At 32.0% G+C, this 24,796-nt stretch overlaps 1 protein-coding gene across 1 annotated transcript in view; it reads left to right on the top strand.

Annotated features, from left to right (window-relative positions):
• The first annotated feature begins 11,365 nt into the window (after positions 1 to 11,365).
• Positions 11,366 to 24,796, top strand: part of LOC111060900 (nose resistant to fluoxetine protein 6) — a 41,422-nt gene continuing 27,991 nt past the window's right edge. The window contains exons 1-3 of the mRNA XM_022348589.2: positions 11,366 to 11,425; positions 12,874 to 13,199; positions 23,227 to 23,367. Coding sequence (XP_022204281.2) covers positions 12,884 to 13,199; positions 23,227 to 23,367 — 457 coding nt within the window. The 5' untranslated portion in view covers positions 11,366 to 11,425; positions 12,874 to 12,883. The remainder of the gene's footprint in view (positions 11,426 to 12,873; positions 13,200 to 23,226; positions 23,368 to 24,796) is intronic.

The following is a 24,796-nucleotide window of genomic DNA, read 5'->3' as shown; positions in this document are numbered from 1 at the left end:
ATGTTTTTGCTTGCTGGCTTATTTTCCATAACAATAAAACATGTTCTTGAATGTGAGAAAAGTGTAGTTTTAAGGGATTTTCTGTAATAAACGTTCGTGGAGTATCACCATTAAACTATTCTAACACACTTTGATAGATAAATACCGCACGATAGAATAAATTGAGTTGATTTTTTCATACTCGTAATAGAGAGATCGTCTTAAAAATCGTTACATGTCATATCAGTATTTGAAAGCACTTTGAGCATAAAAGTCTTTATTACAGAAGTACGGTAGACGATCTTTTTAGTAGAAGTAGTATCTGTTTTAATGAGTTCAGTATAATTTTTATGTAACTTTGAAAATTTCAGTTGATGCAAAAGATAATTTAGAATTTATTTCGAAGCTGCCAAGATTTTTCAATTCCAAGCTCCAACAAGAGTTTTAATAAAATAAAATACTGTTGATCTCTAACTGTGTAGATTGTCATAATTATAATTTAGGAATGTCGCTGATGAGCAATCATAGATTATGATTGCTACATTACAATACATTATCCACTGTAGGCAATTAAATTCAAATCTCAGGTATTTTATTCCTTAAATGAATGCTTCAGAAGCATTTCATAATATTACGTTCATTCATTAAGTGGTTTTGATATTTGTTTTGAATATTTCAGTATTTGGAATTTCAGCTCATCATAAGCTTTGTTATGGTGAGTTTCACTACAAGCCGTCAAGATTATTCATAGTTGACATCAATGCTTCCCATTCAACCTAATCAAAACTCCAGTAATATCTGGGAACATGGATATATCCCCCCCCCACAGTAAATATATTTTTTTGCACTTTAGTAAAAATCATGAAAATCATAGGTTTGTAGACTATAGCTTTGAAACTATTTTTTAAAACAATTGAATGACTAATGAAATTATATTTCCATTCTATTTGTTATATGAACTGAAATAACATAGGCCTATGATATTTTCTATGAAAAATTAAATAATGAATAGCCCACTGAACATAAAGAAACTTCATCATTAGGATGTAGTTTTTCAAGTGGAAATTGCTTGAAATCACACCAAATTGAGGGTATTTTTCTTAAATTTTCTGGGGGAGGCCCCCATTTTCGTGAGAGGTAAACAATTTCCTTGCTGTTTGAAGGTGTTTTCATTTTCACTTTCTTATTTTATAATATTTTAAACATTAGTGGAAAAACATTTTAAATATGACTTTATGGGTAATTAAATTATTCAGAATTCAAAGATGAACCCCAATTTGACATTGGTTTTTAATAAAATCGGAAGAATAGCGAGTTAATAGCTTAAGCCAGAACTTAAACCTGCCTCCTAGCAGGTCTAAGTTGGAGTCTAAAATCATCATTTTTGCTCCTGAGATTATCTCATTTTAGCCTGATCCCGATCTCAGCAATCCACTGAGATTATCTTTTAAACTCGAGTTGATCTACGCTTGAACTCAGCAATCCACCGAGATTAATTTTCAGCCTAGACTGGATCTCAGCAAACCGATTTTTAGACCGCCGGTTTTTCCATGCGATAATTGCCGGTCGGCTAACTTTTGCGCTCGAGCGTGGTTAATCCCGATCTCAGCAAACCGATTTTTGATCTGCGGCGCAAAAACCGGTTTTTAGCCAAGCGCAAGAGATAATCCCGATCTCAGCAATCGCCCCTAAAAAAGGGGGTTAAGAGTTTGAAGTTATGATGAGGGTTTGATGAATTTAGGATTTAATATCTCCCTGTAATTCATTTCTAGTTATTATTCTTCATTCTTCGATTTTCAAGTTTAAGATCCTATAATTCCTTCAAGCATGATCACTTCTCAAAATATACAATATTCTCTACAATATAATTATATATATATATATATATATATATATAATATATATATATATATATATATGTGAGATATTCAACTTTTTATTTCAACAGGAAACAATGCATATCAAATCCTTCCGCGATTTGTGCACAGAGGAAAGAAGCACTACTGGTATGCTTATTCCGTGCTTTGTGGCACAATTGTAATTGGAGAGAATGATGAAAATAAATACAATACTCATAAGTATAATAATGAATCTACCAACCTCAAGCATAAAATAAAGTCTCAACAATATTATATTTCTAAAATTGGGTATCTATGTAATACATTCAACTATAACTGAATCAAACTAGATTTTCTAATGTATTTTTCCTTTATGGCTACTTTAAATAAAAATATAAATCTCAGTAAGTTACCCTTTCAAATTATTTTGTCACAACATGTTTCGTACATTAATGCAATTTTCAAGTGTGACAAAATAATTTAAAAGGATACTAAGATTTATAAGAATTATATTTTTTCATATTGCATTTTTATTTAGATTTGATTATTTCTTCATAGCCTACCTATAGCAATATTGAATATTTATTATTATTATTGAATGAATACGACTTGATTTTGTAACCACTCGTTTATAACAATATCAAGTCGGTTTTATTCAATATGGATATTTACCACAACATCAACCTCACAACAACACGGGAAGTTATTCATTATAAATCAAATAATTATTAGTCTTATATTACTATATGTATGTATCTCAGATCATTTTCCTTTTCCCTTCCAGAACTGTTTTCATTTTCGAAAGTTTCCCTCCCAGTCATCCCCTGAGTTTATTTTTTCTTTTCTCATCAATCAAAACATCCTTCTCTTCACTTTCTCTGCTCTTTCTCCTTTCTCTAACGAGATGCAATACAAGAAAAAAATGACGAGGGTTGAAAGTCGTTTGCATCCCATGCCGCTGTAAGGGTCCAAGGCTGCTTGGTCAACCATAAACATCGAAGGAATATGTAGTGACGTAAGGGTTCCATATGGTGAGATTCTCCCCATACTGTCAGCATTGGTCAGATGGGAAGCATTGATGTCATTTATGAGAAATGCTGACGGTTTGAAGTGAATAGGGAGCTGATATGAATGTGAGGTCACAGTCATCACCATAATATGAGGACCGTAACGATCATAGCTGTCATATTATTTGTGGAATCGTGGTGTGATTTATTGATAGAATATTCATAGCAGTTCATCTAAATAGAGTCTGTTGAAATCTGTATATTTCATTGTAAATCACCAGTGTACTTATCAAATTGGAATAATGATAAAAAGGAATCTGTCATAAAAGAAGCTATAATTAGTTTTTGAATAGGAAAATTTAAAATTTTTAGTTTAGTCATTAGTTTTGAAGAGGAAATTGGAATTTTTGAAGTGAAAAGTGACATCTTAACCTCATTCTTTTTACTTTCCTTGCCCTATTACCATAGGTAAGGAAAGTATTGCTTTCCGAAAAAATTAAGGTACCCCAATTTCTAAATTTCTATACGTTTCAAGGTCCCCTGAGTCCGAAAAAGTGGTTTTTGGGTATTGGTGTGTGTGTGTGTGTGTGTGTGTGTGTGTGTGTGTGTGTGTGTGTGTGTGTGTGTGTGTGTGTGGTGTGTGTGTGTGTGTGTGTGGTGTGTGTGTGTGTGTGTGTGTGTGTTGTGTGTGTGTGTGTGTGTGTGTGTGTGGTGTGTGTGTGTGTGTGGTGTGTGTGTGTGTGTGTGTGTGTGTGTGTGTGTGGTGTGTTGTGTGTGTGTGTGTGTGTGTGTGTGTGTGTGTGTGTGTGTGTGGTGTGGTGTGTGTGTGTGTGTGTGTGTGTGTGTGTGTGTGTGTGTATGAGTGTATGTGCGTCTGTGTACACGATATCTCATCTCCCAATTAACGGAATGACTTGAAATTTGGAACTTTAGGTCCTTTCACTATAATATCCGACACGAACAATTTCGATCAAATGCAATTCAAGATGGTGGCTAAAATGGCGAAAATGTTGTCAAAAACAGGGTTTTTCGTGATTTTCTCGGAAACGGCTCCAACGATTTTGATCAAATTCATACCTAAAATAGTCATCGATAAGCTCTATCAACTGCCACAAGTCCCATATCTGTAAAAAATCCAGGAGCTCCGCGCCCCATCAATTCAGATAGATTCCCAATTATCAGGCTTCAGATACAATTGAAACAAAAAAAAATCAAGTGGAGTAGATTGAGCATGAAAATCTCTACAATTAATGTTCAGTAATATTTTCACCTAAAATTGAAAATAAGCTTTAAATTCGAGAAAATGTGATTATTCAATTGCAGATAAAATTATTGTTGATTCTATTAAATCATTCACTATGAAGAGATAGCAGACCTCATGTGTGTCTCCAGCGTTATTGCCCTGTCACCAGCTGGCTCAAATCTTTGAATAGTAGACTTGAGATGCGCGGGAACACTAGCGTCAGGTGACCAATTTTCATAACGGCAAGGAAAGTTGTGTGAGTGCGCCACACCAGATTTTTTGAAACTTTTATTTGTAAAAATTTAGAAGATAGTTTTGGGCTATGCCTGTTGTCTGTCTTCTCCCAATCATATTATATACATTATGATTTGTGTTTGTCAATGAAATAAATAATAATAATATCAGCTTGCGATATTTATGAATTATGACGGATTTCTCCCTCTCAATGTGGAATATATATTTTTGGCAATATTAGTTGGAAAAGCAGTATACTCATATACAATATTTAATATGCCATTGATGGCATATATAATATGATATAATGGAGATAATATAATAATGTAAATAATATAATATATAATATAGATAATAATGATAATGTAATTAATATAATATAATATAATATAGAGCCCATTGATGGCTTCGATGATACACTCAGACGAGGTGAGACCTTCCCGTCGAGGAATCCGCACCAACTAAAACCATACGAATTTCCTTTTCTATTGGAGCTTCAAGTGTACGTATTTCAAATGTTGTTTTTGTGTATTGTAAATTGAAAAATATATTCGATGCAAACGATCGAATTACACATATACAATTCTCAATACAGAATTTTTCCACATTTTAGTTGATTTTTCTGGAGATTTGTTAGGCCTATTCGAAAGTGAAAAATTTCATAACAGCAAAATTTCTAGCATGAGAATGCTATTCTATTCATTCTATTATATTTATTCTTTATTCTATTCTATTTATATCTTTATTCTATTTATTCTATCTGCTATTCACTAGTAGCAGCTTATTCTTCTATTCAAGGTAAATTAGCTGAGGTTAAGTCGGTGTTTCCAAAGATTGCATGTGGCCTTAAACTGGATCCCCACAAATCAGTGACAGAGAAATTGACCGGTACCGTGAAAATAATTATAATACCTATGATTTCTAATAGTACTTATTCATACTCTTCGGCTGATCTGAGTAGGAAGAGTCAAATTAGAACTCATGGGAATTATATTTTCACTGTGCCGGTCACTTTCACTGTCACTGATATATGTGTAAATCCAGCTAACCAGTATTCACGTTCAGTTAAACCAAATACATTTCAAACCTACAAATATACGACAAAAAAGGATCATTCTATAAATATTCTACTTACGATTTGGAATATCCACGAAAATAAACAACAACAAAAAATGCCCAATATCAAGTATATGAAGACAAATGTTATGGTACAGTGGGATTCACGTCATAATGTCAGCATTCACTGTGAATAACAGCAATGCTCCCCATTCAACCATAGCTGACAGCTTTGAGTGAATTTTACTATAGAATGACCCTGTTGTGGACAAAGCCATATTACGTTATTACAGGTGTGTGGGTGAAATTTATGCGAGGCTTTCACCTTGATGTCATAGAAAAGGGAATTACATTGATACTAGATTCGACCTTTTCGATTATTCAAATTCAGTAACATGGTATACGAATAGGAAATTGAAGGAGGAAAGCCTGATTTATTGTATACGAATGAGTAATTCTGATAATCAATAAGTTGAATAGTAGAGTGTATTTTTGAATTTCACTTTTGAAACAATGAAACTCTCAATGAATTTCACAATGAAACAAATGAATTTCACAATGAAACAATGAATTTCACAATGAAACTCAAACTTTTTGAGTTTCAAAAAGTAATCCAACAGAGTGGCTCATTTGAGCAAAAGTAATTGGAGATCAGAAGGAGTATCTCTGTTTCTCTCATTCCCTCAATCCATTACAATCTCTGTATATATGTATCTCTCTATTTGAGAAGTCTCTGAATCTCTAATTCTTTCAATTCATACAAACTGCGAGGCTGGCACTACTTGTTATTCTCACTGAACATATCTACAATCAGTAATAATTTTTTAACTAAACTTACAATTTTTCAACTCACTGACAGACTTCTTATTCTTGAAGTTTGACGAATAACTGAATGTCCGTGATTCGAATGAATAAAACAAATCATGTCAACATCACAGTAGTTCGTAATGGATCTAGGAATTAGCATTTCAAATTATCTTGCATAAATCATGTATCTGACTTGGTATTATTAATAGATAATATTGTAATGATGAAGATGATTTTGGAAAAAAAAATTCTGTGAAAATTGAAAATTGAGTTTCAATCTTCTTCAACCTCAAAATTGTTCCAGCAATCAGATTTTTAACTTGATTATGTATAACGCTAGTTCGCCTCCATGGTGCACATTGGGTAGCGCTAAATGGACTAGCAAATCATGGCGGTCAGACAAACTTATTTTCTCATTTGGCATTTGAGACACATGAGCTATATAGGCTATTTTTTGTGTATCTACCATACGCTAAATAAATAAATAGGAAATATGCCAGTGGAATTATTACATCCGACAAATCTACTCGATTTTTATTAAATTTCATTAGGAATCTACTCGATCAATACAAATATTTTTTCTCCATAACCAATAAATTTACAAATGTATAAATAGGATAAATAATCAATTGTCTTCCTCTCAGCAGAAAAAAAATTACAATCATATTAATTTAGTACGTAAGTAGGATTTGCAAACTGTCATATCCTACGTAATGTTTTTGATTTTCCTCAATTGTGTCACTTATGAGAAACCTGATTGTAGTCCTATAACTTTAATTGCTACTCATCAATAGAGTCTGTCTTGAATCTTGATAGTGGTAGGGGTCTTGCGTTTTCCCACGGCAAATTTCTCTTATCTAGCTTTATTCACAGAAAAAATCTGCAAACAACTGAACAAAACAAAACAAACTGAACAAAGACAACTAAATAAGAGGCATTATCAGTCAATTATGTGATAGAACTGATACCCACGATTGTGTATACTCATTGCGTGATGAGGGAAGAAGTCAATGTAGAATGTCAGTCAAAATAAATTAGAGACTTGCAATGACAATAATCATTGATGGGTGATTGAGAGGTCTGACATTAAATACTGGGTGATACCTTCCACTTTTTCCTGGTTATATCTTTTTCTTCTTTGTATCATCAAACTCCTCCCTCTCCTTATCCACCCCCTTCTCCAAATCCTCCTCTTGATCATCTTCCTTCCTCTTCTCCTCCACTTTTTACTCCTCCTCCTCCTCCTCCTCTTCAACCTTCTAACAATGTATTTCTATCAGCTTTTTATGATTTGTACTGTTAATTGTAAGATGAGAAATATTTTATCATTATTAATAAATCTCCTCCTCTTATCCTTAACATCCTCCTCCTCTCCTTCCTGTTATAATTCTTCCTCTTCATCCTCTTTTCCTTATTCTTTTTTCCTTCCTTTTACTCCTCATCCTCTTTATCCTCCCACACATCATCCTTCCCCTCTTCCTTCCTCCTAACCCTCCTCCATCTCCCTCTCCTCCTTCTCCTCTTCCTCTTCTGCCTCACCCTCCTCCTTCTTCCACTCCTTCTCCCCTCTCTCCTACTTCTCACCCTCCTGCTCCCCCTATTCAACCTCCTCTTCCTCCTCCTGTTCTCCACCCTTCTCTTTTTTCTCCTCCTCCTGCTACTCCCCCACCTCCTCCTCCCTTTCTTTCCCCTCATCTTTCTCCTCCACCTTCTCCTCCCACTACTCCCCCTCCTCCTATTTCTATCCCTCCTTCTCCTCCTCCTTCGCCTCCTCCTCTTCTTCCTCCTCCTCCTCCTCCTCCTCTTCTTCCCCCTTCTCTTCCTCCTCCTCCTCCTCCTCCTAATCCTTTTACTCCTCCTCCTCCTCCTCATCCCAATCCTTTACTTCTCCTCCTCTTCTTCCTCCTCTTGTTCCTCCTCCTCTCACTACTCCTCTTCCTCCTCCTCTTCCCTCTCCTCTTCCTCCTCCTACTCATTATAGGCTACTTTTGCTTATTTATTAACTGTTCATTTGTTTTGTTTTGAGCTATATAAGCAACATCAGCGAGTATTCTATGTCCGACAAGAGTGAAAAGTTCAATGTCAATGAAACTAATGAAAATAATGCTAATCAAAGAGGCGAATACAACAAAGAAGAAGACGAAGAAGAGAGAGGAGTGAAGAGATCAAGAGAGAGAGAGAAAAAAAACATGGCAAGGTCATTTGCTATCCTACACGTTTTCAGTACTGATGAGTAAAGTATCTCATGTGATATACCTTCTAACGTAGAGCAGGTATTCTACTGTGCTATGACAAAAATAAAACAAATTAGAACAGGGAAAATAAATTAAGGAACCTGAACAGTGAATGATGTGTTAGAGCCAGCGGTTAATCATATCCAATGTATTATATTAAATTAAATAAGTGATGTGATCATTCTTCATAATTAAATACATTAATTTACCTAAAGATAGCTAATTTCTCATCAGCAATCTTGGCTAGGGAATACTTATAGTATTCTATTCCTCAAGTCGACTATAATTCATTCAGATGGAATTAAATAGAGAATGCATTTATTCAGATGCTAATTAATATATAATAATTATTTAACGAAAATCCTAAATAAATGCTGCAAATCACACCGAAGACCTCTGCTACTGCAGACATTGACAACAGGGTTAACAGCTATATGGAAATTCGATGAGAACTACTATCCAAAAATTAGTTGCCAGCCCGGGAATCGAACTCGTCAATGTCTGCAGTAGCAGAGGTCTTCGGGGTGATTTGCAGCATTTATTTAGGATTTTCGTTAAATAATAATTATAATTCATTCATTTGAAAAACTATTTATTCGAAATTTATTTAACATTATTGGAAACATCTGTAGATTATTGGAAACTTCTTAAAAATGTGGAAGCCACTCCCTGGTAAGAAGGGTCTAGTTCAAGCTGAGGAGATCGAAAACTTTAATTTGAAGAGTTTATATCTTGGAACTAGTTTCAGCTATAAAAGTCATAATTATCTTAATAGCCCAAATTCTTGATTCAAATAAAATTCCTTCTTTTCTGAAGCTCTCAAGGAAAACTTGAAAGCGAGAAATAATACTGCTAACATTACAATTACAAGGACGTTTATTAGGCAAAATCCCATGGAGTAGCCTAATTAATAATCCTTCAATTTATAAAGTTGACAAAAAATATTGGGCTAAAACGAGATTATAGACTGAAATAGATTATTTTTTCTAATGTCAGCTTATGGGAGAAGCCTGGAATGTTATGATTTTTTTCGATAAAATGACGTCAATGGAACCGGTTGTACCCGAGTGGTGATAGATAGCACTAAAACTCCAAAAGTGACAACAAAAGCCAACGAACTTTGCTATTTTTGGTTGCATAACATTTTTGAATAGAAGATAATATGAAAGTTAAAAAATGAAAAACCGTGAATTCTTTAGCAAGATATGTTTTTGATAAAACAGGACCATTAAACCAATAAGGAAAAACTAGAACATTTGATGTGAAAGAAATCGTTGAAATATTTTTTAAAGAAATCTTTGTAGAATTTTAATCTTTGTTCGAACTCCTGAAGATTTTGAATTATTCCTTCAAATTCAATGCTTAATTTTCAATTTTAATATTTCAAATTAAAATAGAGAAGCAAGCTCTGCAAATGCCTGTGAGAACTTATTACCATTAAGAGCCAATAGAGGGGCAAATACTTATATTCGTCATACATCGTGAAAGTTTAAGATATTTTCAGCTCATTGATGACCGCTGTAAGAAAATCATAGTTTGAAGTTCTGAAATCTAGGGAGTTAGTAAAGTTTGTGTGAATGTTACTCATGCGAAATTTGTCGTTGCAAATTTAAATATATGCTGATTGAAATAACATTTTAATGCAAGAGACATATTTTCATTTTAAAAATGTTTTTTCATTTGCTCATGAAAATTACCGAGGCCCTGAATTCTTATAAAGTGAAGTTAGCAAGATACATTCAAATTTCTACTGTGTAATTCATGACATTTTTTGTGTAGTTGAGAAGTTGATATTGTGGTAATTATTCATATTGAATGAAAAAGACTAAGAGATTGTCAAAAACCACAGATTTATTGATACTTAGAGAGTCCGGTTTCGGTTATTACACCAATGTCAATTCCTGATAAACTGTTTATCAGTTTATTGACATTGGTGTAATAACCGAAACCGGTCTTTCTAAGTATCAATAAATCTGTGGTTTTTTGACAATCTCTTAGTCTTTTTCATTCAATATGAAAACTGTTTATCAGAGATTGACAATGGTGTAATAACCGAAACCGGTCTTTCTAAGTATCAATAAATCTGTGGTTTTTGACAATCTCTTAGTCTTTTTCATTCAACATTTATGACATTGGATTTTCGAGTGTAGAAAATTATAATTGTTAGGACTAATATCACAGTACCTAGTAGCTATTGGGACTTTGCTCATCAAAGGGTAATGAACTTGAGATCATAAGTTCTCACATGATAATATTATAATAAAACCATGAGCAACTTTATTTTAATTTTTTATTAAGAGGAAAGGTTGTACGGTACCTGTATAATAAGCTCTATTAGTCCACTAATATGTGATGGGTTCCTTTTAAAAATAATGATGCACTTATCAGTACATAAGAACTTTATATGAGATTACAAATAACTGTTTATCTTTCTTCCCATTACAGTCAGGCAAGACTGCATCATATTGGAACCTACATCATCCTTGGGAAAAACTGATAGTTTTTTCGCATATAAATCAATACAAGGAGATCAAAAATGCATGATTTGAGGTGACTGGAGGTTTACTATGCATATATATTGTGAAAGAGTAATGTCTCAAAAATATTACCTACACTGCTTTTCCATGCGTGGAAATATAATGTGAACTTTATTTCCATAACACCTATTAAACGGTGTGTATGGTGAGGCACTCGAACTGTCAGCATTGGTTGAATGGGAAGCATTAGTGTTATCCATAAGGATTCCTGTCAGTTTAAAGTGAATCTCACTATAGAATCGTGCTAATTTTATCAAGAAGGAGAAGATCGTTTAAAATGTAAATAATGATGAAAGGATATACATAAATGAAGAGATAAGAGGAAAATGTGTGTGAGCGCGAGAGAGTGATAGTGAGAAAGAGATGGAGCGAAAGAACTAGTTTGGAAAACTGAACAAGAAGGAGAAAAAGAAGAAGGGTAGAAGAACTTTGAAGACTCCAGCGGTGAATGCTCATTTAGTTATTAGTTGAGGTATCGCACAGTTGTAAGGTTGGTCAAGTTTACAAATAATAGTTTGCTTGTGAGTTAAGTTATGGTAGAGGTTATTAGTGTTGATGAAATTGTGATAATTTATAATGCTTCATCATACATTCTTTAATATTATTACTGTGATTTCAGAATAGTTTTAACGCTCTTTTTGCTATTATCGTTTTTTTCCGAATTAATTTTCAAGACACAACTTCTGCCATATAATTTCAATACATTGCTTATTCATATTTTAGGGCATTGTAGATTAAAACATTTTTTGTAGCAATTGTCATTTTTTCAATCACCTCCCATGGATAACGTCTATTATTGTGAAATTTTTTTCATTCTTATTGGAAGCATTCAAAATGAAATAAAATTCCATAATATTCTTGAAAAATGTATGATAAATTCTAGTCTCTCTCATATGAAGCATATCAATTTATTGATATTTTTATGATGCCTATCGTCATAGTTTATAGCTAATTTGAACAGCCTTATTTATTTCATACCTTTCTGGACTGATGTAACAATCTGCATTCAAAGGATAACTCAGCTCTTGTTACATTTTTCTCCAGATTCATATACTAGATTCAAAATTGTGCTGGGAATTAATTCTTTTTATTATTTATAAAATAGAATTATAGTACCTTTTAAAATTGATAAAATAATAAAACAAGAATACAAATTGTAACGTACGGTAACTACTAGTTTCGGTGATTACCGTACACCATCTTCAGGTTATAAAATAAATTTACAATTAATTTATTAATTTTAAAGGCTACTATAATTCTATTTCATAAATACAAGAAAAAGCCCTGAATTCATACATTTGACATTATATTATTCATAATATTTTTAGATTCTTATACACAAATAATCATCATTCATTAGAAATGGGATAGTTTTTGAAAATATATCAGCGTTATAATAGTGAATTTCATAGAGATCAATTGATAATTATTCATAATTCTATCACAAAATTAAACTGCTTCAGAGCGTCTTTTTGTGAGGATTTGTAATTATTATTGTAGTTAGCTGATCATGTACGAACATACGTGAATGTAAGACAGCAACAGAAAATAAAATAAAAGGAAAATTGTCTCAGGATGTTCTTTTACTGTTGTTACATAATTAGTTACATAATTTATCCTTTCAAATCATGGTATCAAGTTGTGTACCGATATGTTAGAAGTGTTTTGATTGTTGTCTTGTTGATGAATGATTGAATGTCTTGGAAAATTCTATTTTCAACTACTAGTTTGTATATCATCAAGTCTACTGTTTGGCTGGAGTATCACATCACACCTACTTCTTAGCTGGGAAATCTAAGAAGGACTTTTTCAATAACCTTGGGTAATTAAGTTCACCCAAATGTGTGGATGAGCAACAAACATTTGAAGACTTCACCAGCTCAGTCGTCAATTTAGCCTTATCTTTTCTCCTCATACTCTACTGTTGTATGTTCACAGGTTATTAAACATGGAGAACGCATCAATTATTCACCGGGAAAACAGTAAAACATCGTGGAACTGCAAAAGAATCCGACTAAAATCGTTCGACAAGCTTCTGATAATCGCCTCGTTGTTAGTTTATAATGTTATCGTGACAAAGGCTAGTGATTCGGTTGTTGCAAATGATAGCAGTAGAGATTTGGGCAATCGAAGCCGGTATTTGGAGATGAACAGGAATTTCACATCTCAAACAACGGAGAGAAGTAATCAATCAATTTTCACATCCACTTCACTTGATGACAGGACTTACTTGAAGCATAGAGATGAACAGTCAGCAAAAAATGGTGAGTGAAAAAAATTAATTCATTCAATTTTTTTTTTAATTAAAATAGTGCATAAGGTAATACTATTAACATTCCTGATGAATTTTCAAGTATCGTTCATCTCATCAACTCTACACAAATGTAAATTTGAAAATTTGGTGATTTCAAATTTCACTCAACATTTTTCTTCTGATGAGATGGCTAAAGCTCTTCCGACTTATAACCCACATAACAGTAGTTTGAGATTTGTAAAAAGTATAAATTTTTCCGCCTAAAGGACAGTTTCATAATAGTTCAACTCACGAATTTTATTTCACTTTAATGAAAATCACCTATAGGCTATAATGCAAAAAATAGTTTCATGCTAGTAGTAATGAGTTTCTGTCTAAATTATTATAACGCATAAAATAGCATTCTTCTTTAATGACGTAGTCAGAATTAGGGCTAGCCTACTTGATTTGTTAGTTGAAAAATAATCCCTTAGTAACCTTTATTTTTAATTTTTAAAAGTTCTGGAAAATTGTATAAGAAAAACTTGAAAATAGATTGAACATCCGAAACTAGTTGTTATTGTATTTTATATCAAGTTTTTTTAATGGTACTATCCTAGGGATTATTTTTCAACTAGTCTTCTCATTCATTCGACAATTTTGTAGTACAGAAAATTCAATTCTGGAGAATTTTGTTCTCTGAATCGTTCCCTTTTTCATTTAAAACCTATATGAGTTTTTCCTTTGACATTGAATAAGAATGGTTTAATTCACTTTGAATCTGATAAATAAATTTGTTCTGTCTCCTTCCAAATATTCAATGCCTTTCTAAGTTTTTTATTCAATTTAAACTATTCTGTCTATTTCACATTCAACTAAACCCAATATTATGTCAACGCCTGAAAATTATTACACAAATAATTGATCCGCACAAAAAACGTTTAAACTAATAGGAAATACCCTGAAATCGGACTAGATCCATATCAATTATTGATTAACACAGCAACTAGCTACCGGTTTTCATTGATAAACGATAACTGCAGGCGAAAGTTAATCGTTTCACATCCAATGCACTTGTTGCATTTACTTTCAACTGCATTCTGATCGGATGTCTAATCTTGGATGCAAGCCAAATAAAAAAGGGAAAAAACAGAAAACCCCCTTGACCGTGTATGCATTTTTGCATGTAAACTACTTCAAAGTTTATCAGGAAATATTTTTTGTAGTGCCTGTATCCGTTTCAATTGAGCTAAAATGAACTGGAAAAAAGTGGAAATTCATCTAATAACTCAGTAAGATTAACTTGAAACTGTCAGCATTGGTTAAATGAGAAGCGTCAATGTTATTCTATAAGAAATACTGGCAGTTTGGAATTAAACTCAGTAAAGATATAATAATGTATTCACCACAATGTTTCCATAGGAAACAAATTAACTTGTTGTCAGCAGATTACTCGACAAGTAGGTAGTCTGCTAGTTATTTATTGGATATTCTGTTATCATCCAAAGACTACTTTTTAATCACTATGTATTATTACTTTTTGTGAAGATTTTTTGGTTTAATTTTTTTCGCAGCAATTTAATTATTACAGTATACTAGTATTCAATTAATTATAATTCTGTATTGAGTATTCACTGATTGACTACTAGTATGAGCTGTACAGTAATTATTATATATTGTTTTATCAACTTATTCTGTATGACAGACTTTGAACTAGTTTTCCAATAATTTGTAGTAAGGTCAATAGTCTACAGTGTGATTCACCCTCAACTGTCAGCAGTTTTTCAATGGGAAGTGTTGATGCTATATTAAGTCTCACTACAACCAACCGGAAGGTTTCTGACAATAATTATTGTCAACGCTTCTAGTAAAACGTGAGTAAATGCTGTTGTTTTTCACAATCACCCTGAAGACTTTACCAGTATTTCCTTAAATAAAAAACCGGTGGTACGTTCATTCTATTACGTTAATGTTGCCTACATTGTGTCTAGAATTGTAGCCTAGACATAGTTTTTTTTTTGTTCGAAATGGAAGTGACAGTAGAACTTGGCGTGATCATCTGTTGCAAAAAAGGAAAGATGAGGTCGAACAAGTATTGAACGATCATTATTGATTAGCAGGTAACCCATACTCCGCAAGAGTCTAATTGAAAACTTGAAAAAATGAAAACTTGACATAATGAAATCTTCAGGTACCGTAATTTAAAATAGGCCTATAACCATCCTCGGTAAATTAAGATCTATGTGCAAAATTTCTAGTTAATCAGTTGAGTAGTTCAGACGTGATGATGCGTCATTCCTGAATTTCCTATTTTTCAATTAAAGTTAATGTAGATATCATTAAGTAATACTATAAATATAGTGCTAAGAATTTCTAGTTTGGAAGGTGCAGTAGACTTTACCACAGTGTATAAAAACTTCTCTAATTTTGGTACCGGCGGTATTTAATTTCATTAAGAATAATAATTATTGTTTAGTACTTGATCAACATGTACAGAATTCTATACATGTCATTAATCCATTATATAGATCACAATTTCATTTTTTCTTGCTGAATTAGTAAATTTACTGTATTTAGTTCATCAATAGCACAGATGGACTATACAAAAGTAAATAGGTTACCAGTACTGTAAATTAATGGAAAGTTCTTTAAAGTTGAGTATACTAAGCCCTCTGCACACAAGAACAATACCGCAGTGGCGTAGACTTGGACATTAGTAGCGGCTGCAGAAAATCTGTCTATTATCCCTGTGAGAAGGGATTCTCACTAACAGGCCACTAATCGCGGCTACTAGTGGACGCTACTATTGTCCCTGTGTGCAAGGTGCCTTACAGAGGATATTGGGCAAGTATTACTACTATAGTTAGTCATATCCAAACGCTAAGATAAAGTTAACACAAGATAAAGGTAAAGACATAACACAAAGTTGTGTGCTCATCTCGGTACATTTTCTCATTGGAAGAAAGTTTTCTTTCAATGTTTTCTCCTCAACTGAATACCACAGCTTTTTTCCTGTAGTAATGTAATAAAATATGTTTTGAAAAGTATGTATTTTGTGAAAATCCATCTTCACATATGGAGTGCCCACAAAATCAAATCTTGGGTGGAGGGTCCAAAGAAAAGCCAACAGTATGACTACTGACGACATTCTTTGGGTTTCCTAATTCAAATGGGGGGATGTCAGCTGAATTAACCCACGGGGCTCAATCTCAAGTTCATGGGCTTGAGGGGGGAAGGCACTTCTACGTTTATAATATGAAATCAATTTCAAAGCAGTTCAAGCTAATTGAGTTCTATAATCAGATTAGGTAACACATTATTAGTCTATTATGTCACCAAAAGTTAAGGTCAACTTCTTGTAGTTTACATGTCAATTTTCTACGCAAAACCAGCTAGTTCAGTGAGTAACATTTGTTGATTTTCCATACAACAGGTTCCTGTAAGTAAGAGATAATAATTATTGAGGTCCCCTTGGGGATTTCAGATTTTTACAAGTTAATATATAGCTTCCTAGTTAGGTGGGATTTCCAAAATCATCTCTCAACCTAGATAATAACAGACAAATAAGTTGATGAATCAAACAGTCTTAGTAGGATTAATCCTTTTATTTTCGCCAAGGACTTAGAATGTAAGTAACATCTTAAAAACTTCCATGAATTTTTCACCTTGTTATATAATAAAAGATCTACTAGTATGAATCATATCGATAATTATTGTGAGATGAGATTCCCAACTCTTTGGCCTCTATATCATACTTTTGATAACATCATCTTAATATCATAGAGTAGGAAGTCCATCAGAAAAAATCGCTTAGTTTTAAACATTAGTGATGTGAATCGTGGTTAATTTTGCTAATGCTCTTAACGTGAGTAGGTTCATCATTAGTTTGCGGTTTCTGTTCGTCATTAGGACATTAGAGGTATCCTAAGGTGCTCTCAACGATGTAAACCAATATTGAATAATACACTAACTGGGACTGATATATTGTCGAGTGTCTCAATATTATAGGTTGAACTGCTCTGAAGAGATGTGTTTTGAAGGAAAAAAGGTTGTTCTCTCACATTATGCTACTGTAATATCTCCAAAGTCCAAATGATAGAACTATATAAATAAATAAATGATTATACAAATGAACTGACTGAATAAATTAACTCTATAAATATATCGCTTCTTCAATAAACAATTTCTCATTAATCTAAAGCTTTCTAATAATAACTTGAATTAGAAACACTTTTGAAGTGGAAAGACTTACTTTTTAGCAGTGACGTTTCCGCCAGCTATTGTTGGTCATCTTCAGACTAATAAAAATCAGAATATGACTCGTCTGAGTTTTCCCCAGTCTGAAGATGACCAAAAACAAATTGAAAAGTCGTCACTGCTGAAAAGTAAGTCTTTCCAATTCAAAAGTTTTTCTAATTCAAAGATTGAAAATTAATAGTGAAGAAGAATGGATGCGATTTACAACACAGTGACACTTTCTAATTGGTTTACAATAATATTCTTCCTTCTATGTTTTAATAGATAGCTTCTGTTTAATGAATACCCGTACCTTCTGGTTCTCAAACTATGAAAAAGTATGTGGGCCTATTCATCCTATTCCGCCGCTACTCTAAAACATTTCAAATAAGCTTAAACTTTTTATGACTGTAGGGGGTAAGCGGACTGAATTGGAAACTAGGTACGGTACCTACCTTACTCCTTCAAACCTGTTCAGTGCTAATAAAAAGAATCTGAAAGACAGTGATGAATGAAACAAGATCTGGTTCCAATCTTCCAATATCTCAATGAATTATCATTACAACTTACAACTAACATACTGTATTTGATTTGACATGAGATTGGAATTTCAATAACTGATCACATTATAGCACTAATGCCAAATGCCTGTCATAAAGGAATGTAGATGTTGATTGAAATCCTATCAACCACAAGACTATTAATTAACACAAATATTAAGGAAGAGTTGTTTACAATATGAAATATAGCTACGCTTTTGATTAATGCTCTCGTATTTTTTGCGTCATGAATTTAGAACCATCTCAAGCATGATACTGAATGAAATCTGCTTGAAATGACTGATAGAAACGGAATTTATCATAATTGTCTGCCTAATCATTTTCTAGCTCAATTGGATATTATTCAGGGGAAAGGTCAGCAGTGTTTAGAATGACAAAATATGATAGGGTTTCCAATTCATGGGGAAGGGGATTTTTTCGTAATTCAGGATGGCTGCATCCTTGGGGCTTCGGGGGTGGTGACCCCTGCCAACATTGTTGACAATGTTAGGAATCTATTTCCATTATAATTTTTCAATTTAAATTAATTCATCCGTTCATTATACTCTTTACATTATGATTAATTCAATAAATGACTTTCTATTGAACTTATTGAAATATGAGAAAGAAATAATGAATTATAAAATAATTACAGAATCATGAGATTTTGGTAGAAGTTTGAGGTACCTATATTGGTCAGTCTCGTGAAAGTGATTTTAAACTGAAGTCTTTTGTATTTATACTGCATGCAAAGATAACATATATAATATATATAATCATGGAGAAAATTTAGCATAAGAAGATATTCCATAGGTGATCTTGCTATATATTTTTTCTATGATAGTATGTAGTATTCACCTTTATACTATATCCTTGCACTGCCTTGTCTACTCTATCAGGACATGATTTAGAATTGTTTCCTTCTATGACTAATTATTTTGTAGTTGAGTTTAAAGCCTGAACTTGGATTAATAGTTAGCCTAGCAGATAATTCCAGTAATGATTACTACTAGTGGGAACAGTGGAGCTAATGACGTTTACAAGAATAATTAGTTCCATTCGTCGGCAAAATAAATTGAGATATTGTCAGATTCACGTTAATCTGTCAGGATTGATTAAATAAGAAACATTGATGTTATATATGAGGAATGCTGAAGAATCTCACTATAGCAAACGAGTTTCAAAGCTAATGTGAATATTATGTAACGACGCTACAAGCAAAAAACGACTTCATCCGTTTTCGATGAAAACAAAAACTGTTTTTTCTTTCTCTACTCACTTGAAGATGCAGTCAATCTGTGAATCATCTCATTCCAAGTTTTTCACTTTTTCATAGAGTTTAAAAAACTTATTTACATGTTATGCAACTCACACGTGATTTTAGTGTTCGGTTTGTTAGTTTTTTACAGTTTTTTGTTCGATAATTGTGATCTGGAGCGTTTTCTAGAACGTTCTGTGGGTTGAATCAAGTTCAAAGATCTCTGAAACAATACAATGGTCTTTTGTGAACTTGAAAATAATATTATTGTCACGAAGTTCTCTGCTTATTAGCCTATTCAATCTTTGAAGATTCTACTTATGCATTTGTAGATGTAGAGTGATCTAGCTAAAACAATAACAATTCAATAGATCTAACAAGAAATAGGAGTTTCTAATTTTTTCTATCTGTTTTTCTGAGAAATAAAACATATTCTATTCTATTTTCATTAATATTAATGCGTAGGCTATTGAAAACTATTTTACTTTATTCATTTTATCTTTTCCATTTATTCAATAAAAAGAATTACCAATATTCTATCACGTAGATAAATTTCTTTATTAAAATGAGTTGTATAGTGTAGACTTAAACTTGAACTTCCAATTTATACAAATCAATTTTTTCTGGTGGATGATACCCATGTAAGAAAGATTCTTTGCTTGTGTATGGATTATGATTTTTGGAACATCAAAGAAACTTCTCACAAAGAATTTTCGGATAAAAAATTCCAATGGATTTAAATAGGTTAACTTAAGGTTCCATGTTGCAAAGCCATTGAATTTTGAAAATAATTCCTTGAAAAACTAGGGAAATCATTATAGTGATAATTAACTTGTCTCTGTCAATCATTTTTATAATATTTTGTGGAGTTCCACAACAAACAAGTAGTATCTAATTCTCTTCAGAAACTAAAAAAAAAAAACATGATCCGGGTATTTGTTTACTCTTTTCGTGAACTCTTAAAGTTTCCAAGTTTCATTGGAACACTTGAAAATGAATGTTAAGTTCAGTCACAAGTATTTATGTTCAGTACCTCCAAATATCCAAGACATTACAATAGCCAGGACTTGATTTCAAATATCACTCTCTCAAAAGAATCCAATCCTTTGATTCTATTTTTACAACAAAGACCAGATAACGAAACCCTCTTTATGTGTAGTATATAACTGTTACAACTCTTCCATAAACTTTATAGGAAATGTTTTTGAATAAATTTGCATGAATAATCTCACAGCTTACAGCGCTGTAATTGTACCGAATGTTCGTTCACTATCCAATTTATTATACTTGAGGCTAAACCATGACACATACCAAACACTGACCAAGGCTATTCAACATTGCATTAAGGATTCTAAAATTATCTTTGATTTTAATAAACGAAAAAAATAATCCACATCGTTAAATATATATAGTGAAATTCAGTTTTAAATCGTCTGCATTATTCCTTATAAATATTACACCATCGCGTCCCATTCAAACAATTCTGACAGTTTAAAGTGAATCTCACTATAGAATCGGCCCACCTATATTAGTGACCATGATTCTAACACGTTATTTTAGTAATGTATTATAGCGGTTATTTTTCTTTGTTAGCACGTTATTTTAGTGATGAAGCAGTTACGTTTCTCTGATGGGTTATCATTAAGAGACCGGGTATCGTAGAGCTCTACTCATTTATAATTCAAATCACGTTGGACAATAAAGGTATTAATGTATGCTCATCCAGACACATAAAATCATATAACATGAAAATGCCATTCCACGTGGTTTTAATGTATCCATAATAGTTTTTTCAAGGTATGAGTTTCCTAATAGTGACTTATTAAAAATTCTTTGTTCAATCCAATTGAGTTCAATATTCCAATATACCTTTGTGCTATGTTTAGAGCAGCTAAAACAGGTAGGCCTGAATAGATTATGAATTATTATTAAATTTAGGTAATTTCATTAGATACTTTTCAATTTAATATTATCCCATATTAATCGGCTATTAAATAAATGCCTGTAGCCTACAGTAGCACTTTAATCTGCACCTCATCCTTATGGGATAGATAATAATTATAGGTAATCATAAATTATATTTTGTGAAGAAAATCATAGATAAGTATCGTAGGTACCGGTAATCATTAGTTAGTTAGTTGAACTTTCTATTTATATTTTCATTTGAATAACTGTGCAAAAGAGAGCATTCTTCAGGAGATAAGTATCATAGGTAATCATTAGTTAATTGAGCTTCCTATTTATATTTTTATTTGAATAAATGTGCAAAAGAGGATATTCTTCAGGAAAAATGGGGAAATTAAGATGTCAAGATGCTCTTGTGGGAAATTTAGATGTCCAGTCTTTTTTGAATGATTACCTTTTAGGCAGATACAAAATGTTTTTGCTATTACTTTTATTAATTTATGATTAGATTGTAAAATGAAATTAAATGAAAAAATTCTTTATTAGGCGGATATATAATTAGGCAATTGTACCTATAATTGGGTTTCTATGTTCTAGATTGCACATAGATTGATTTATTTATTCAAGCTGAAGTTTTATAAAAGCCCCACCAATAAAAGTCATACTAATATTATACGAGTATTATTATTAAAGCTGAAGTTTTTTCTGCATTACTGGTACTACTTGAATGCAGCTCAGCAATGTCTATAGTAAGATTCACTCCTTAATGTCAGCATTGGTTGAATAGGACACATTGGTGTTATTTATAAACAATATGCTGCCAGTTTGTGCGTAAATCTCACTGAAGTGCATCAAGATGAGAAGATAAAATTATTCACATAAATTCATTGAAATGTGAAATACCATATCGTAATTGACTTATTAATCGGAAATATCTAGTTGTTTCTAACCTTCTTCTATCCTATTGGGTCAAGGTTTACATCATATGCTGCACTTCAAGCTTTTCATGTTGTTTTTCTACCTACTCATGAGATGTGTTTATCTAAAATACGTTTGACTGTCAATTTTACTCAATTTCTTGGATATTTTTTATGGATTAATAATAAATGAAAATTTGTTTGGAAATCATTTTGCTTTTTAGCCTTCTAATATGATAATGTTTACAGCTACAGCAACACTATTGAAAATTGTTTTAAAGAGAATTATTCTAATTGAAGTATTATTTATTATTCACGGTCATTTTTGTCAACAATATAATTAAGTTTTCAATCTTCATTTTTATTTTATTGTTTACTGTTGAGTGCAAGCAGTTTTATTCTATTCTATTGAATATACAACATTCAATACACAATAGAAATTGACTCATATACTTAACACACTCAATAAATCATATAATTTAATACGGTACTAATTAATAATAACTCAAGTAATACTTATTCATATACTTATAATTTTTTACTTATATACGTATACTTTTCTATAGTTATACTCGTACTATACTCTACACACTCAATAAATTATATAATTTAATACGTACGGTACTAATTAACTAAAAAAACTGAACTAAAATTATCAGATCATTGCTCAAGCTGTATTAATAGGCCACGATTTTTTTAGCCAGAAGATTATTGCTGTGTAATGTTGAGAAGATGAGTTCAATTATAATATACCGTACCGGTATATTATCTAGCTTGAGTTAGATTGTGAGCATAGTTGTATTTAATAGTGTATAAATTAATAGTGTATTTTGTGTTTTATCTAGTTTTTCAACCTTTTTGAAATTATCAGTTTTTGTTTTTTAGGTGAAAGTGAACTAAATTTCATAAAAGTGAAACCATAACCCTATTTTGAACGTATGTGATCTAAATTTGGGAGAGAAATAGTACAAGGAGTATCCTTAGTTTTTCTCTCCCGGTTAGTCCTCTTTTGTAAAATAATAAAAAAATAATAATTATCTCGAGTTTTATCCAATATTGTTTATAGACTTGAGTAATTTATCAAAAACGTGACACCAAGTAGGCTAAGCTACAACTAAAGAGAATAATTTTAATTTTTACTATGTAATGCATTAAAATTATGCATTAAGTAAAAAATTAAGATAAATAATTTGATTGTTTCAGGTGTGTGGCTGAGCAATTCATTGTCTGCTGCACTATCAACATACGTGCCATCTTCCCCAACTAACCCTGACAGTAAATGCACCAACGATGGGCAACTCTACAAAACACATTTGCAAAATCTCACTCTGTGGGCTGTACAAAGTAAGTTCAGTATTCTATGTTGGTTAACTTCAGTGCAAATGCATAACTCAACAACTATGATCTAAAATTAAAAGAAATAACCAATTACAAAGAAATATTAATACCCTTGTTGATTTACTAAATAGATTTATTCAGGATATCTTAAATCTTCAATAATTGGTAACTAATGTCATTCATACAGTTTCATCTGATATCATACTTATATAAAATTCTAGTCAAGTGGTTTCTTGTTCATACTAAACGAATTCAACAAAAAATGAAGCGATAAAACAGAAACATAGTAGACTAGGTTTTACATATGGTACCGGTAGTGGATTTGAAACATTGTCATTTAAGATGTTCTGCTTGGATAGTCATACATAAAAAAGTTACAACTTTCAATACTAATGGCATCATTATTACATAATAATTAATGTCAGTACTAATGTCAGTAGGCCTATATATATTTTTTTAGTCAGTAGTAGTTGAGTAGTTAGTGGTAGCCAATATTACATTGGTAGGCTCTACACTTGTAAGTTTTATCTCAACATACAACAAGAAAAACAAACGGTGATGCCATTAATTATGTAATGATAGGTAAAACTATTCAAGTATACGGTACCGGATAAAAATACAACGAATTGTCGTGTTTTATTGAATCATGCATGTAATTATAGTTCTACAAAATATCTGAAAAAAGTGTTTTGCTCATGAAATATAACTATAACCACTTTATTGTTATATTATTCACTAATTCCTCCGCCGCCGTTATACTATTAACTTATTTAACGAGCCATTCATGGTTTGTTCATTCATTCAATAATAAAAATTTTGAAAAATTGATGAATTTTCAGAAAGGCACAAAATGCTTAAGTCCAAAATGATAAAGTTTTAGTTTTACTTTTAAAGAATAAAGAGTTGACGAGGGAAACTCACAAAGAAAACGATTTTACATACTGACTGCGTTTTAATCACCATGACAGTGCTGCCACCATAGTTGTTCAAACACATAAATAATTTCGAAATAACAATAGAAATAATACAAAATATAGTTTTACATTTTACATTAATTATTATATTCCAACACAAAACTGTTCAAATTTCGGTGTATACAACAGTATTTGGTAAACCAATTCTTGAATATTAAATTACTTACAGAGCCTAATGACAGCCACCAGAAAATAATTGATGACTTGCTGACCTGATTTGACTGTAGACCAGGGAAACTTATATACCTGGAGATATTATAGAATGGTACTGAATGGTTTTGTATTATATCATATTAACAGAGACAAACAAGTAGAATTACGCTTATCTCTCTATTATATTAATCTATAACTATAATATTATAAGGGAAGGAATTGGCTTATACTTGCACGGCATAGGAAATATACGATTGGCGCATCATCACTGTTATGAACTAATAAATTGATCAACTATAGCGATTTTA

Source organism: Nilaparvata lugens, chromosome 12 (assembly GCF_014356525.2).
Source record: "Nilaparvata lugens isolate BPH chromosome 12, ASM1435652v1, whole genome shotgun sequence".
Classification (NCBI taxonomy): domain Eukaryota; kingdom Metazoa; phylum Arthropoda; class Insecta; order Hemiptera; family Delphacidae; genus Nilaparvata; species Nilaparvata lugens.
Note: the sequence above shows the minus strand (reverse complement) of the source record. Positions and strands in the feature narration are given on the sequence as shown.